A 15,728-nucleotide genomic window follows, 5' to 3' on the forward strand; every position below is an offset into this window, starting at 1 on the left:
ATATTACCAACATTCTCTTATGCAAGTAATCAGAATAAAGGTTTAAATTAGAATTCACTTACTTTAATCTGCTAATAAATAGAGTACAGAAGGTATCTCTCCCCTTTATGATATTTTTATAGTTTATATGTTATTTGGATGAAATCTTTCCTAATGTTCATATAATTTGATTCCTGTTTTTGACACAGGAAATTCTCAAGGATTTTTCAGAAAATGACTTTCCCGCCATAAAAACTGAATTCCAGCAAGTACTAAGTAATAAGAAAGAAATGACTCGGTTTTTGAAAAAGTGGCTGAATACTCCTTTTGATACAGAGCAGCTTAAAAGTGGTATCCAAGAAGAAAACAACAGTGTTTGCCAAATGAATAACTTCTACAATAGCAAAATAACCGTGAGTATGCTTGTTCATCATCCAGGCTCTTCTATACTTTGCTTTTTCTCCTCGTTTCTAAAAGGCTTAGACTAGCTTATATTTTTTAAATTTATATGTCAGGGCTCTGTGAACATTTTGATTATATAAAATTTTTTCTTCTATTATGCTTCTTCAGGATCATTAAACCAGTTTGTGCTTGGGAAGGTGGCAGGCTGTTCACATGTGACACCGAGTTCCCACTCGGGAGATTTTGTCTCTCCTCCCTGGTCTCTTCTCACTCTCTGCTCAGTGCTCGCGAGGGTAGAGCCTTTGCCCCAGTGGCCTCAGGGAGACGGAGATGTATTTCTGCTAAGGCTGTGGGCAGCCACTGTGGCGAAGCCATAGACGATTCTGACTGGGCACATCCGGGGCCTTTTGAGCATTTGCCTTGGCAGCCTCACACCACCTGCTGCAGTCCCGGATTGCGTGTCCCAGACAGAGGTGCCAGCTGTTGCTTTGCTTTGATGTGTGTCAGTATTGTTCTCAGTTAATTTAATAGAAAAATTGCCTGTTAATACAGAGAACTCTCATATGTTCCATCCCTAGAGATAACCTCTCCTATTACCAAGATCCTGTACCAAAATGACACATGAATTTCTAGCTCACACCTGGTGTTGAGCACCCCGTCAGCTTCTTACTGTATTAGGACATTCCCTTCAAACCCGTGTCAGCCAGTCTTCAGTGGAAAAGAGTATATTCTACACAGAAATATAAGATTTATAGATTAATAGTAAAAATCAGTAAATTGGAGCAAGAGAAATGGCTCAGCCATTAAGAGCACTAGCTACTCTTCCAAGTGACCTGTTTCAGTTCCCAGCACTCCACATGGTGGGTCACAGCTGTCTGTAACTCCAGTTCCAGGGGACCTAATGGCCTCTTCTGATGTCCATGAGCACCAGACACACACATGGTGCCCAGACAAACATACAGGGAAACATCCCAGCACATAGAAAAGGGGGTTGACATCAGTAAGTCATTTTCTTTGGGCTGAGGATGGAATGAATGGGGAAAGTAGGTAATTGTTAGGGTTCCTGTGTGCACTCTGCTGTTGATGACTTTGACCTGCATAGTTCTTCAGTCCCCTCCTGTGTTACTCTAAACCTAATGATCTTGTCAAGCCCCTACTTTAGCCACACCATTCTTAGCATCTGACATGCGTGCACTGACCTGAAATTCCACTGCTTTTCTTGCTGTGACTGCAATGCACCAGTTATTTTAAACTGTGGTGGTCTCTTTCTGTTCATAGGCCATGATAAACAAATTCACAGACTTTGAGGAAGGAAATGCCACAAGATCCAAAGAATTAGAACATTACCTGAAATCTCTGAAGGAGAAAACTGAACAGCTATCCAAAGACTGCCAGACTTTGACCGCCTCCCAGGCCGCTGCCCACGCTTATCCTACTGCGCACCCTTTCCCACACGACAGCAAAAGTCCTCATGCTGCATCAGGCAGTGCCCAGCTAGCATCAGAGGTACGAACTTCCCGGCGTCCAGAGCAAATATGTAGCTGTAATGTAACCACTAAATATGAATACACTGTTGTACAGATAGATATGTGATGAGTTGGATTTTTGCATATGGTTGTACTGTAGTCACCATTCAACTAATAATGAAACTTGGTATCATGTCAAGTCTTTCCTGTGAGTTAGGAAACAGAAGTAAGCCCTAGTTTAAAGACTATATGCAGGTTATGCAGGGTAGTTTATGCCGTGTGTGGTATTGCTACAGGATGCTATAAGTTTCCTAAAGCGTATGAATTTCAGCTAAACTATATGTGGAAAGCAAGCTTAGAGAAAATAAGTTTAGCTTACCTTTAGCTATTGTGTTGAATATTGACTGTTATTATCATCATAAAAAGCTAAGAGGCTCAAAGTATAACAGAATTGTTAGGCAAACTAATATGTGTAAGAATCAGGATCATTTGAACAACCCAGGTAGACTGTTAGCTAGCTGCCTTTGCTTGTTGTTTTTAGCAACAGCAAATATACTACTGTGTTTTGTTACAATGCAAAATGTCTTAATAGGAAACCAAAAGTCAATTATAATCTATCATTTTTACCAAAATAAATACTTAATATACAACGTCAACCATTAGCCTGATGTATGCCATTAGAAACTAGAAGATCACAGATTTTTTCCCCCAAGTATAACTCATTGGGTATAGTTCATTGACCATTTTTATAAATTGTATACTTGCTTATTCTTGCTCTGAAGTTTTCTAAGGGTGAGGGGATACCCAAAATGTTTTTCTAGTCTTTGGTGAGGATCTGGGGAGGTTTTATTTTCATTATGGTTTTGAGGTTTTTTTCATATATTTCACCTTTAAATTACTTTAGAAAGTCCAAGTGCCCTTTATTTAAAAGATGATTCACTACTAAATGTGCTTAGAACTTTGCTAGTTAGTGTGCCGTGTGACTGCTGTGTTCTCATTTGCAAGAACTTGCTGACAGGTTACAATGTGAAATTTTGGCATTCTTTCAATACGTGAAGTATCACTTTCTAGAAGGGCTTGTACTTGGATGAATTAGGCCGTTTTAACCTCTCACTGTTGGTTGATTCAATCTGTGAAAACTCAATACGTAGCTACAGATGGTCATGTTTGTCTCATATAACATACTGTGGATTTGTGCTTTCTCTAACAGAAAATTCAGGAGCTGGAAACCTCTTTACAAGAAGCTAAAGAAACTGCCATTCATAAGGAGGGTCAGATTGCAAAGATGCAGAAAGAACTAGCAATGTCTAAGGACTTGGTAGCAAAACTCCAGAGTGAAGTTCATGAGTCAAAAAAATGCCTTGAAAACACAAAAGCCGCACTACAGATGCTTCAGGTAGGTCAGGCCAGGTTCGTAAATACAAACGTTCAGCCTGTTGGGCTTAGCAAATATTCGGATGCTCTATTCCCCCTCTTATCACAGCCTCACCACAGCACCGGTGTAAGAGCTCAGACTTCAAAAGGAAGTGGCAAAATGAAATGTAGTGGTGTATTTACATGTAAAATCCTGATTATTTTTAATATACTGGAAAAAAGAATTTCAAAGTAGAATAAGCCGCACATTTTGTCAAAACTCGGTTTAGACTGCCTCAGGCATCAGGGATACTTCAAGCCAGCAGAATTAGCCTGGGTGATGTACCAGGATATGGTTTTGTTCCATCCTGAAGAAGAGATCCATAAACTTTTTTTATAGTTTTACTTTTTAAAATTGTTGCTTTGAATCATATTTTTAAATCTGTAGTCTCCAAAAGTACTTACTTCTATTTTTAAGGATATTAATTTTATCCTCCGCATTCATTCATCTAAGGTAATAGAACATTAACTGAAAAAGAAAGAACGTAATTTGAATAAAATCGTGGAAATTTCTTCTTGTATCATTACAAATTGCTCGGATCAGATAGAAATGAATGTGTTTAAAATCTGAACTATACTAGACCTTTATAGCCATCCTATGCAGTTGCCTTTTCAGAGATTATAAAGACCACAAAAACTAAAGTAAAATGCTTGAGCCTTAACAAAAAGTAAGAGCGTGTGGAAAGAATGAATTATGATTGAAAATGGGCCGCAAAACAAGAAGCTCACCATGTCCCAGTCAGAGCTGAAATGAAGCTGTAGGGATTGTTCCGGAGTCATTTCCTCATTTCTCTTTTTTTAGCTGTTTAATATTTTTAGCTGGGGGGGTGGGGGTTAATGCAGGTGCCTTAGGTGGCCCGAGCCACTGATCCCCTGGAGCAGGAGGTACAGGAGCCTGTGAGTGCCGGGAAGAGCAGATGTGGCCTTAACTGCTGAGCCGCCTCCCGGCCCCTTCCATTATTAATTTCTAAATCTAGTGTGGTTCAGGTCAGAAGCACAGAGGGCTGTTTTTCTAGTGTAAGAATAGTTAACAGAATCACCGAATCTTATATTTTGGTCATGAGCCTAGCCTTTAACCCCTGAGCCATTTCTCCAGCCCCAGAATCGACAAGACTTATTAGCTAGGAACTTCTACTTCAGGCTTTCTAATTACTAACACTGAACACTTGAAGGCTAGTGGGTTTCGTGAGCATGACTGTGGTCACACAGAGTTCTGTTGCTCATTTCTGAATCAGCTTTTCCAATTTTCATTTCCCTGGGGCAAGAATTGTTTAGATACTGTCTTTGTATCGTAGCTAAAGACTATCTGAAATTTCTATACTTTTGGCATATATTGAAATTTTTTTATTGGTTTGTTTGAACTTTTAAAACAGTATATAGTCAAATAGATCAGTGAGATAGAACAGAGAACCTAAAACAGACACACTCAAAAGCAGCCATGTGATGTTTGAGAAAAGGACATCCTTAGTGAACAGGATGATCCATCAAATATCGATACTGGACACCTGGACTTTCATAAGCCAGGAGTGACAGAGCACATTATAACAGAATAATGAAAATAACACAGGAGAGAGCACGTGTCACCTTAGTCTAGGCGGTGACTCTTTACATAGAATGAAATTATAACAGAAAGGAAATCAAACAATTTGATATGAAATGAGCAAAACTTAGAATGAACTGCACACTCTCAAAAGAAGATCCATGGGTGCATCCTGGTGTGTCTGTACAGTGAGGATAGACTATTACTATTAAAAAGTCATGAGAGGGCTAAGGATGATAGTGTGCTTTCCTGGCTAGCTGGAAGCCCTGGGTTCCATCCCTAACATTGGTGTCACAAGCCTGTAATCCCAGCACATGGAAAATGAGATGGGATTCGGGAGTTCAAAGTCGTCTTCAGCTACATAGCCAAGTCCTAGATCACCCTGGGACAGAAGGAACATATCACGATTAATAAAAGACTAGACATGGCAAACCTATAGCCAATATCATACTTGAAGGAAAAACGCTCCAGCCATTCCCACTAAGATCAGAGACAGGTGTCTTCTCTCTCCACTGTTATTCAGAATAGCTAAAGTAATAAGAAGGAAAGAAAGGGGATATGAATAGGAAAAGAAGTCACTAAGTATCCCTCGTGTGATGATGTGATTCTATACACAAAAGACCCCAAGGACTCCATAAAATCTCAGAACTTATAGACACCTTTGGTAAAATCATGGGATACAAAATTAGCACAAATCAATTGCCTTCCTGTATAACCGAGCTCACAGTAGCCGCCCACAAATAAACGCGGGACTAAAGCGCATCAAGAATATGAAAGAGCCGGGCGGTGGTGGCGCACGCCTTTAATCCCAGCACTCGGGAGGCAGAGGCAGGCGGATCTCTGTGAGTTCGAGGCCAGCCTGGTCTACAAGAGCTAGTTCCAGGACAGGCACCAAAGCTACAGAGAAACCCTGTCTCGAAAAACCAAAAAAAAAAAAAAAAGAATATGAAAGACTCTGTTTTTAAAAAGCTGGAGGGTGATGGGGGAGACAAAGCGAGTCATGGAAAGACACAACAGCTAAGTGAAAGCCATCTTAAAAGGGTCCCTCCTTCTAGAAAGACTTCAGATATGTACTCCGGGGAAGACAAAACTAGGGAACAGTAAAATGATTAGAGTTTGCCAGGAATGGGGAAGGAGAGAGAAAAAAAGTACAACATGGGTAATCTAAAGCACATAAAAGCATTAGTATCAGGGCAGGGTGGTGGTGCGAACCTTTAGTACCAGTGCTCAGAGACGTGCAGATCTCTGTAGCAAAGCCATATTGATCTAAATAGTAAGTTCCAGGACTTCCAGGGCTACACAGTGAGGCCCTATCTCAAAAATTAACTAAGATGCAATATTAGCTCACTTGTAGAAAATGTGCTGTCCTATTTATTGCATCGTTTAGTACTAAGTAAGAAGAAAAGGGACAAGGCCTATGAGTTTTCCCTGCTTTCAGTTTTTCTGTAAACCTAAATGAAACTCTGAAAATAGTCAAGAGCCTGCAAAGTGGCTCAGTTGGTAAGGATGCTTGCCAGAGTCTGATCCCCAGAATCCGCAGGATGGAAAGAGAGAACGGACTTTGCAGGTTGTCCTGTGACCTGCATCTGCAAGCCATGACACATGTATGTGCACCCCACAAAGAAGGAAATGGAGAAAACATTCAAGTATAGTCACGATTTTTTAAAAAGATACATACCTTTGCAGACATGTAAGGTTATATGTACTCCAAGTCAAATATCAGTTTCACTGAACTGTCCTGATAGAAAACACCCGGGAGTTCTGTGGCTTGGGATTATGTCTGCTCTGTGCCCGCACTGCCGCTCTTCCTTCCCCAGTGTTCCTTGGTTCACTTGTTTCATTTTGTCTCTTATGTGTATGAGAGTTTTTCCTGCGTGTGTGTCTGTACCACACACTTGGCCTGGTGCTGGAGTTACAGTTGTGAGCTGTTCCGAGGATGCTGGAGGTTAAGCCAGGGTCCTTCTCAAGGACAGCTGGGCTTTTTAACCACTGAGCCCTTGCGCCAGCCCCTATCTCATTTCTTTCAACTCTTCTGTTTCATCTGCTAAACTATGTCACATTGTTCATTGGGAAGAATATTTTCTTGAAGAAAGAAACAGTATTTGCTTATATATAGTTTCAGATAAACTTCATGTCAGATATAGGGATATGCCTTCATTATCTTTCATGAAAGGCAACCAAACACTTTAGAGCTGGCAAAAACAGAACTAATCATTGTTTTTCTTTATTTTTCTTCTGTGACAGGACAAAGTTGCTTTAGGAGCTGTGCCTTATAAGGAAGAAATTGAGGATCTCAAAATGCAGCTGGTGAAAATTGACCTAGAAAAGAAGGAAAATGCCAAAGAATTTGAGAAGGAGTATGTCTCTTTGCCTTTGTTGAACATGGCTTTAGTCACATAGCACTTCTTTATAACTCCACAAATATCTTTGCATTTCTTTACTTTTTAGAAAGTAATTTGTAAAAATATTTTTATATTTAAAAAATGTGTAAGCACCCATAGGTTTTAAGCTCATTAAATTGTAATTGCATACGCAAACTGTTAAACAGGCACAGTTCTGGCTGTGGTGTAACTGGTGGTAAGGTTCTTGCCTAACACACACAAGGTCCTTGTTTCAGTCCCCAGTGCTGAAGAAACCAAGCATGATTCCACTCGTTTAGCCGGGTGTCTTTGATGATTCTGCCTCAATTGATAGCTGAATAAAAACTTAAAGGTCATCCTGCAGAAGGAATATTGAGAGCCTTTGCTTTTCTGAGTGTGCATGAGTGTTTTCTTTTAGTATTTAGGACAGTACAGCATATTTTTTTACCAACTTAACTGTGTGTCCTGTTACACATAATAGCATACCTGTAAAATACAGTCAGCATATATTCTCATAGTTTTTGGTTTTTTGAGACAGGGTTTCTTCGTGTATCCCTGGCTGTCCTAGAACTCACTTTGTAAACAAGGCTGGCTGGCCTCAAACCCAGAGATCCACTTGTTCAGTGGGACTGAAGGTCTATGCCACAATGCTCAGCACTCTTTTCATAGTTTTTAAGAACAGTCTAATTTTTTTTAAAGATTTATTTATATGTTATGTGTGCAGTGTTCTGCCTGCATGTATGCCTGCAGGCCTGAAGAGGGCACCAGATCTTATTACAGATAGTTGTGAGCCACCAAGTGGTTGCTGGGAATTAAACTCTGGAAGAACAGCCAGTGCTCTTAACCTCTGAGCCATCTCTCCAGCTCAAGAACAGTATAAGTTTTAAGACAGGCTTATAGTTTACTATTTCTGATTAATTCTTGAATTGCACTGGGGAGCAGTGCAGAGTTTGACCTTCCACTTTTGCTGACATCATCTGCAGTGAGGATTTGCTGTCCTGGCAGGATGGGAATTGGTGCTCTGATTCTGTTGTTGTTCTGTTCCTTTTCACTCCCTGGTGAGATTCTGTTTATGTCACCCCATGGTGAGAGCTCATAGTGTCCAAAAATAATTTTGTTTAGTATATAACTAATGCCTATTATGTTTCTAAAAGTTTTAAATGAATTAGTTTCTCTGTAGTAAAGCTGGACTGTTCCTATAACTGAACAGAATAGTTGGGTAGCCATGAGAGCTGAGCTATATTCCAGGGGCTGACCTGCCCCCGCCCCTGTGTAAGAGTGTTACATCAATGTGGCATATCAAATCAAAAATTCCTCTATAAAATCACTTGGACCCTTATATATTTTCTCTATTTTATTCTTGTTAGAATTCTTTCTACAAAAGCCACTGTTGAGCATCAGAAAGAAGTAATAAGGCTGCTGAGAGAAAACCTCAGGAGAAACCAACAGGCCCAGGATACCTCAAGTAAGTTGAAAAAGACAATTTTTTTTTTTTTGTCTCATAAAATACATTCCAACTGCAGTTTCCTCTCCCTCCATCCCTTCGAGTTCCCTACCACTACTACCTCTGCCCCCCAGATCCACTCCTCCTCTTCCTTCAAAAGCGAGCAGGCCTCCCAAGGATATCAACTGAACATGGCATAAAAAGTCACCATAAGATTAGGTACACAACCTCCTATCAAGGCTGGACCAGTCAACCCAGTAGGAGGAAAAGAGGCCCAAGAGAAAGAGTCAGAAACACTCCCAGTCCCACCTTAGGAGTCCCCAAAGAACACCAAGCTATTTGTGGGACCCCTAACAGTGGGAGCAGGGTGGCCTCTGGTCTTTGGCTGACTCTTGGGAACCTGTTCCTCATACTGGTTGCCTTGCTCCGCCTTAAGGAGATTTACTTAGCCCTACCTCAGCTTGCTATGCCATGCTTTATTGACCCCATGGGAGGCCTGTCCCTTTTTGGAAAGAACCGAGTGGATCGAAGGAGGACTGGAGTCTCAGAGGGGAAGTGGGGGAGGGAAACTACAGTTAGGATATAAAATAAATAATTTTTATACAAACTGAAGGACATCATACTAAATTCAGTAAACTGGACTCGGAAAGGCATCATAAGTCTTGCTTACGTATGCAGAAAGAGTTGAGCACACAGACACAGAAAGTGGGATGACAGCTACTGGAAACCAGGCCAAAAGGTGCGGGGCTGCAGCTGTGTGAGGAATCCAAATCCCTAATGAGCATGAGAGCTGTAGTTAACAACACTATTGTGTGTTGGAAATTTCTAAGAGAACAGTGTTAGGTGATCCTATCAAAATAAAAGTGACTGCTTAAAATTAAGAGAAAAAAACCCACAAAACTAACAACCATAACATATGCGGAGAACCTAGCACAGATCCCATGAGCACAGGCTCCATGATTGCCTCTTCATTCTGTGAGGCCTGTGAGCTTAGCAAGAACACATACATCTTAAGGTCCTTTCCATTTAACTCCGCAAAGCACATACAGGCTTTGAGGACTCCAGCTGTTCACATGACGTCCAGTACTAAGCCTGCACAGGTCCACTGTTACGTCAGTCATGTTACTCCTAGCATTACAGTACCACGAGCTTATTATCCATTGTAGACTCTTGAGGATGAGTTTCACTCTTACATAATTAAGGTTTTTACATATTACTGAAGTGTTGACTAGTGTGAGAATGACTTAACTATCAAGGGAAAACTTACTTCCCAATTAAAATCAAATACATCCAGTCAGGTAATAGCTATATGCATACAACTAAGAAATTAAAATGGCTACATAATAACTGAGTAAACATTAGCCTGTCTGCTCATAAGACTGATAATATACATAATTACATGGAAACCAAAATTTGCCACAGACATAGTTTAGAGACTGAAGGATCGAATTTCTTTCTGTGTGCTCCTTGCAGCAGCTTTTTTCTCATGTCTGTCATGTGTTCCATTAGAGGAAGAATGTTGACTGAGTATTACTATCCATAGGCTTGTGGACTTGTATCTGGGTCTTCAGTTCTTTTCCATTGATGATCATGTCTGATTTTATACCAATACCATTCTATTTTTATTACTGTATATTTAGCCCTGTGCTATAATTTGAAATTTGGGGATATTGGTAACTCAGTTCTTTCATATTCAGGACTGGTTTAGCTATCTCAGATTTTCTGTGTTTCCATATGACATTTAAGATTATTTTTTTCAATTTCTACGAAGAATTGTATTGGGATTTTGATGGGGATTGCATTCGATCTATAGGTTGTTTTTGGTAGGATGGCCTTCTTCACAATATTAATCCTACTAATTCATGAGCACGGGAGATGTTTCCATCTTCTGATGTCATCTTCAGTGCCTAGCTTTAATGTCTTAAAATTTTTATTATATAAGTCTTTCACTTGTTTGATTAGGGTTATTCTACGATTTTTTTTTTTTTAGAAAGTTTACTGATTTTTGTATGTTGGTTTTATATCCTGCTACTTTGCTGAAATATTTGTCAACTGGAGAAATTTCTTAGTGGATTTTCAGGGTCTTTTATTTTATAAATAAAATCATATCATCTACAAATAAGGATACTTGGACTTTTTCCTTTCTTATTTATATTTCCTTGGTCTTCTTCAGTTGTCTTGTTCCTCTCAGTAAGACCTGTAACACTGTATTGAGCAGGAGCGGGGAGAGTAGACATCCTTGTCTTGTTCATGATTTCAGTAACAGTGTCTGGAATTGTTCTCATGGCTGTGGGGATGCTGTAGACTCCAGTTGTTATTTTGAGATATGTCCCTCCTATTCTAGTCTCTCCAGAACACTTATCATCAAGAGCCTTTCCTGCATCTAACGAGATGCTCATGACTGGGATACTGCAGCAGTTCTGATTTTCAGAAATGTCTGCCTGTATTGCACCTGAATGATAAAAATGTACATCACTAATCTCCTAAGATATCCTCTCTGTCTCTTTAATGAACTTTGGTAACCTAATGAATTGTTCAGATAAATAATACCTCGATTTTTATACAGTTTTGTTCACAATGCTGTCATTCTACTCCCATCTGAAGATGTATTTAGTTAAGATGTGGAGTACTTGCAATGTACTGAGTGACTTTGGGGCAGTCTCTGCCTGACCTGCAGCAAGGTAGCGAGTGACGAAAACGTGTCAACTCAGAATGGCTCTGACTGTAAAAGGCTGCTGTTGCCCAGTTGGGGTGGAGGGTGCAGTGATGTAACCAGCAGGGGCGGACCGTAGGGAAAGGAAGAATGGTGGTCAGGTAGACTGGGGGGAAACAGAAAATCAGAGGTAATGTCCAGGAAATGTTTTTTAGTGGCTTGTTGCAGTTTTAATATTTCTTTTTGAACATCAGAGCTAATGAGGATTATCTGCCTGGCTAGACATGGCAGCACAGGGCCTAATTCCAGCATTCAGGAGGATCAGTACCAGTTCAAGGCCAGCCTGGGCAACACAGAAACACCTATTGTTTTTTGTTTTCTTACAAAAGAAAGAGTATCAACCTGTGTGTGCTTGTCTCTTTCAGTTATGTCAGAGCCGAGCTCCCAGCTTTCCAGTAAACCCTTAACCTGTGGGGGTGGCAGCGGAATTGTACAGAACACAAAAGCTCTCATTCTGAAAAGTGAATATGTGAGGATGGAGAATGAAATTTCTAAGCTAAAGCAGCAGAATGAACAGCTAATAAAGCAAAAGAATCAATTATTAAGGTAAGTTCTAAGCCCAGGTGTGGTGGTGCGTGCCTTTAATCCCAGCACTCTGGAAGCAGAGGCAGACAGATCTCTGAGTTCAAAGCCAGCCTGGTTTATATAGTAAGTTCCTGGACAGCGAGGGCTACCTAATAGAGAGAGCCTGTCTCAAAAAACATAAGAAAACAAATGAACAAAAAAGAAGCCAAACAAACAAAAAAGACAAGTTTTGCTTGCATGGCATATCCTGCTTATGGCTACATATATTGGAATTATTTGCATATATTTTCTGCAGTTGTCAACCTTCCACTAATTTGAGAGATGGCAATTTTTAGATATTGTGTAATAAATGCTTATGTTAAAAGAAATGGGAATAACCAGGCAGTGATGGCATATGCCTTTAATTCCAACACTCAGGAGGCAGGGACAAGCAGATCTCTGAGTTTGAAGTCAGCCTGGTCTGCAGAGCGAGTTCCAGGACAGACAGGGCTACACAGAGAAACCCTGTCAAGGGAAAAAGAAAATTAAATGGGAATATACTGGCTCCATTTCACGTGTGCTATTCATTAACTGTGCACACTTGTGTATGTGGGGCCAGAGGTCAGTGTGAGTGTCTCGGTCTGGTACTTCTCTGGCGGGTTTGAGACCTGGCTGACCAGCTCACCCCAGGGAACTTCGTGCCTCCACCTCCCCAGCACACATTCAGATTCATACTGTGCAGCCAGCTGGTTTTTTTACTCAGATTCTAGGAATTAAACTTAAGTACGTTACCTACTAAACCATCTTCCCAGCTGTTCTGAACTATTTTTAACTAGGTCAAGAACCAGGAAATGAAGAATGTTGAGAAAACATCTGTTGCAGTCAGTGAAGCTGAGTCCCACAGAGGACCCCCGAGTCCATTATTATCCCCATTTACAGACAAATGTAAAGCGTTGCATTCGTTGGCTTCTTCTACCATACAAGAGTAGAGTTTTTTACCGAACACTCTCCTAGTGGCCCAGAAGAAGAAAGCCACACATTAAGTCTAAAGGGCAAGCTCAATGGCGGGATGCTCACCCAGCAAGCACAAGGCCTGGCTTCCATCCCCAGCACCACAGAAATGAGTGAAATATCCAGGGCAAATGGTTTAACAGCGAAATAACCTTTTATGTGGAGTAACATTGAGCAAGAACAAAGGGCCAGACACTGTGTGACTACAGTCCCAGAACTCAAGAGGCAAAGATAGGAGACTCACAAGGCCAAGGCCATTAGAACTTACTGAGACCCTGTCTCAGCAAAAACAAAAAATTTGAAGGTGGAATCCAGTCATGTATTGATTCAGGGAGGTAGAGAAGTAGCAACCGGGAAAGTAAAGAGAAAATAGGATAGATAAAAGTATACTTGTGCAAAGGTTCAATAAACATTCTATAACCTAATTACAGCAGCACAGAAACCACAGAAAATAGGATAGATAGAAATATACTTGTGCAAAGGTTCAGTAAACATTCTATAACCTAATTACAGAGCACATAAAGCACTCTGGATGGTGTGGATTCATTCAGAAAAACTGAAGTTAAGCTTTGAATTTAAAAAAAAAAATTTTTTCTCAAAACTTCATAATCAAAAATTTTTACTGGGCAGTGGTGACACATGCCCTTAACTCCAGCACTTGGGAGGCAGAGGCAAGCCGATCACTGAGTTCTAGGCCAGCCTGGTCTACAGAGTGAGTTCCAGAACAGCCAGGGAAACACAGAAACCCTGTCAAAAAAAAGAACAAACCAATTTTACTTTAATTATTCAATTTATGTAGCACCTTTTCACTTCTGAACCATGGAAGCGTCCAGACAGAAGGCGTTAGGGTGAGATTAAAGAGCAAATGGAACAAGGCACATTTCATGGTGGAGATTTTAGTAGGGTAGGGTTCTTCTTTTTAAGTTTTTTCCATGTCCACACTTAAGAATTGAGTTGTCAGCCAGGCAATGGTAGCACACGCCTTTAATCCCAGCACTCGGGAAGCAGAGACAGGCAGATCTCTGTGAGTCTGAGGCCAGCCTGGTCTGTAAGAGCTAGTTCCAGGACAGCCAGGGCTGTTACACAGAGAAACTCTGTCTCAAAAAACCAAAAAGAAGAATTGAATTGTCCTGTCTTTCTGCTTCCATTTAAGTGCTAAATCTCAGCTCTCCAAGGAGCTTAAAGCCTGGAAGGAAAGGACCCTTGCAAGAGACACCTACGGAGAAGCAGCTCATGAGACCTTGCCAAAGTCCCCGAAAGTGACTGGGACAGAGTCTAAAAGGAGACAGAACACACCTTCTCAGTGCAGGGAACGGAATTTCCAGGACCCTGTGCCAAAAGACTCACCAAAATCTTGGTTTTTTGACAACCGGTCAAAGTCTCTACCAGCACCTCCTCCGATTCGCTATTTTGATAACTCCAGTTTAGGACTGTGCCCAGGTAGGTAATGCATAGGCTGCTGGGTATCCCTGGGGACAATGGGTGGGATTCGTGTGCACCGTCAGTTCCGTCAGAACTCATGTTCCTGTTGCCTTGGTTACTTCACAGTCACATGGTGTTTTCCAGACTTGCCGTCCACTGTGTTCCCTCGCCTCTCGCTGTCATTGCCACAATTACAAAAGCGCCACATCTGACTTCACCCACTCAAGTCTGTGCGCAGAGTCAGACCACTAAGTGTTCTGTGCAATGCATATTTTTGTAGTCCACGTTTATCTGTGAGAGATTCATTCCAGGACCTCCAGAGGACTCTAAATCCTGAATAACATAAAATACTGTTTACTGGGAGGGTTTTTTTTGTTGTTGTTGTTGTTTTGTTTTTGTTTGTTTGATATTCATAGAGATTATAGTAAAATTTTCCCTTTTCACTTAAAGGAATTTATACCTCCACGTTCACATGTTCACACTTCCAACATCATTAGTGCTAGTCGTGGACTGTTAAATAAGCATATAAGCCCCACCATAGTGTGACAGTCCATCCACCCACTGGGATGACGCTGATGGGCAGGTAGTGTCTGTCCACAGTGGACAAGGGGTGAGATTTCCACTACACCTAGCAGCACACAGTGTAACATTTTGTTGTTTTGTTGTTGAGAGGTGGTATTTGGTTTGGGTTTTTTTGTTTCTAGACAGTTTTACTTTGTAACCCAGGCTAGTCTTGAATTTGCAGCAGTTCTGCCTCCCAATTGCTGGGATAGCTACCAAACAGTATAGTATTTTTTAAGAACTCTAACTCAGAATTTGAGAGATAGTTCAACAGTTATGAACACTTGCTGCTCTTGCAAGAAGACCAGGGTTCCATTCCCACACCCTGATGGCAACTCACTACTGTGGATCTCTGAGCCAGGGTATCTAATACTCTTGGCCCCTGAGGGCACCAGGTGAATTCGCATAGGGCTAATTTGTTTTTATTTCCTTTGTCAGAGGAACCAGCTGCAGAAGTAGAGAATGTGGATCCCAAGGCAGACCTCCGTCAGCCCTCCTTGGGGAAAGATGGACCTGAGTGCAAAATGCAATAGCCAGCCGGCCCACCGACAGCGTCCTTCAGAGTGGCCTTCTTTGTGTATCTACCCTGACCTGACAGTCTAATCCTCACTTTGCCATTATAATGAGAAGATGGAGGAACAAGAAACAAATTTATTCCAGTCATTTAGAGTGGTGATAGCAGTATCTTCTTCTTGTATTTGTGATACTCCCAAAAGTTGGAATATTTTATTTATTTTTATATATTGCAAAGAATAAAGTTCTTAAGGAAATCTCTAGTCTTTCCATAGCACAAATTAATATAAAGCTTTGCTGTGTGACGACTTTTCCCGGGAAGACGCAGCACACATGCTTACTGACCCCAGATAGGGAGCCCACGACAGACCAAAGTGTGAATACCGCCTGTGACCTCCCC

General features: G+C 41.0%; 1 protein-coding gene across 1 annotated transcript in view; it reads left to right on the forward strand.

The window, feature by feature from the left end:
* The window catches only part of Cenpe (centromere protein E), a 59,149-nt gene extending 43,621 nt beyond the window's left edge, over positions 1 to 15,528 (forward strand). Inside the window, exons 40-47 of the mRNA XM_057793282.1 lie at positions 189 to 392; positions 1,660 to 1,887; positions 3,058 to 3,243; positions 7,045 to 7,157; positions 8,528 to 8,625; positions 11,683 to 11,863; positions 13,986 to 14,272; positions 15,254 to 15,528. Of these exons, the coding sequence (XP_057649265.1) occupies positions 189 to 392; positions 1,660 to 1,887; positions 3,058 to 3,243; positions 7,045 to 7,157; positions 8,528 to 8,625; positions 11,683 to 11,863; positions 13,986 to 14,272; positions 15,254 to 15,348 (1,392 nt within the window). The 3' untranslated portion in view covers positions 15,349 to 15,528. The remainder of the gene's footprint in view (positions 1 to 188; positions 393 to 1,659; positions 1,888 to 3,057; positions 3,244 to 7,044; positions 7,158 to 8,527; positions 8,626 to 11,682; positions 11,864 to 13,985; positions 14,273 to 15,253) is intronic.
* Positions 15,529 to 15,728: the final 200 nt, after the last annotated feature.

This window comes from Chionomys nivalis, chromosome 18, assembly GCF_950005125.1.
Source record: "Chionomys nivalis chromosome 18, mChiNiv1.1, whole genome shotgun sequence".
NCBI classification, from domain to species: Eukaryota; Metazoa; Chordata; class Mammalia; order Rodentia; family Cricetidae; genus Chionomys; species Chionomys nivalis.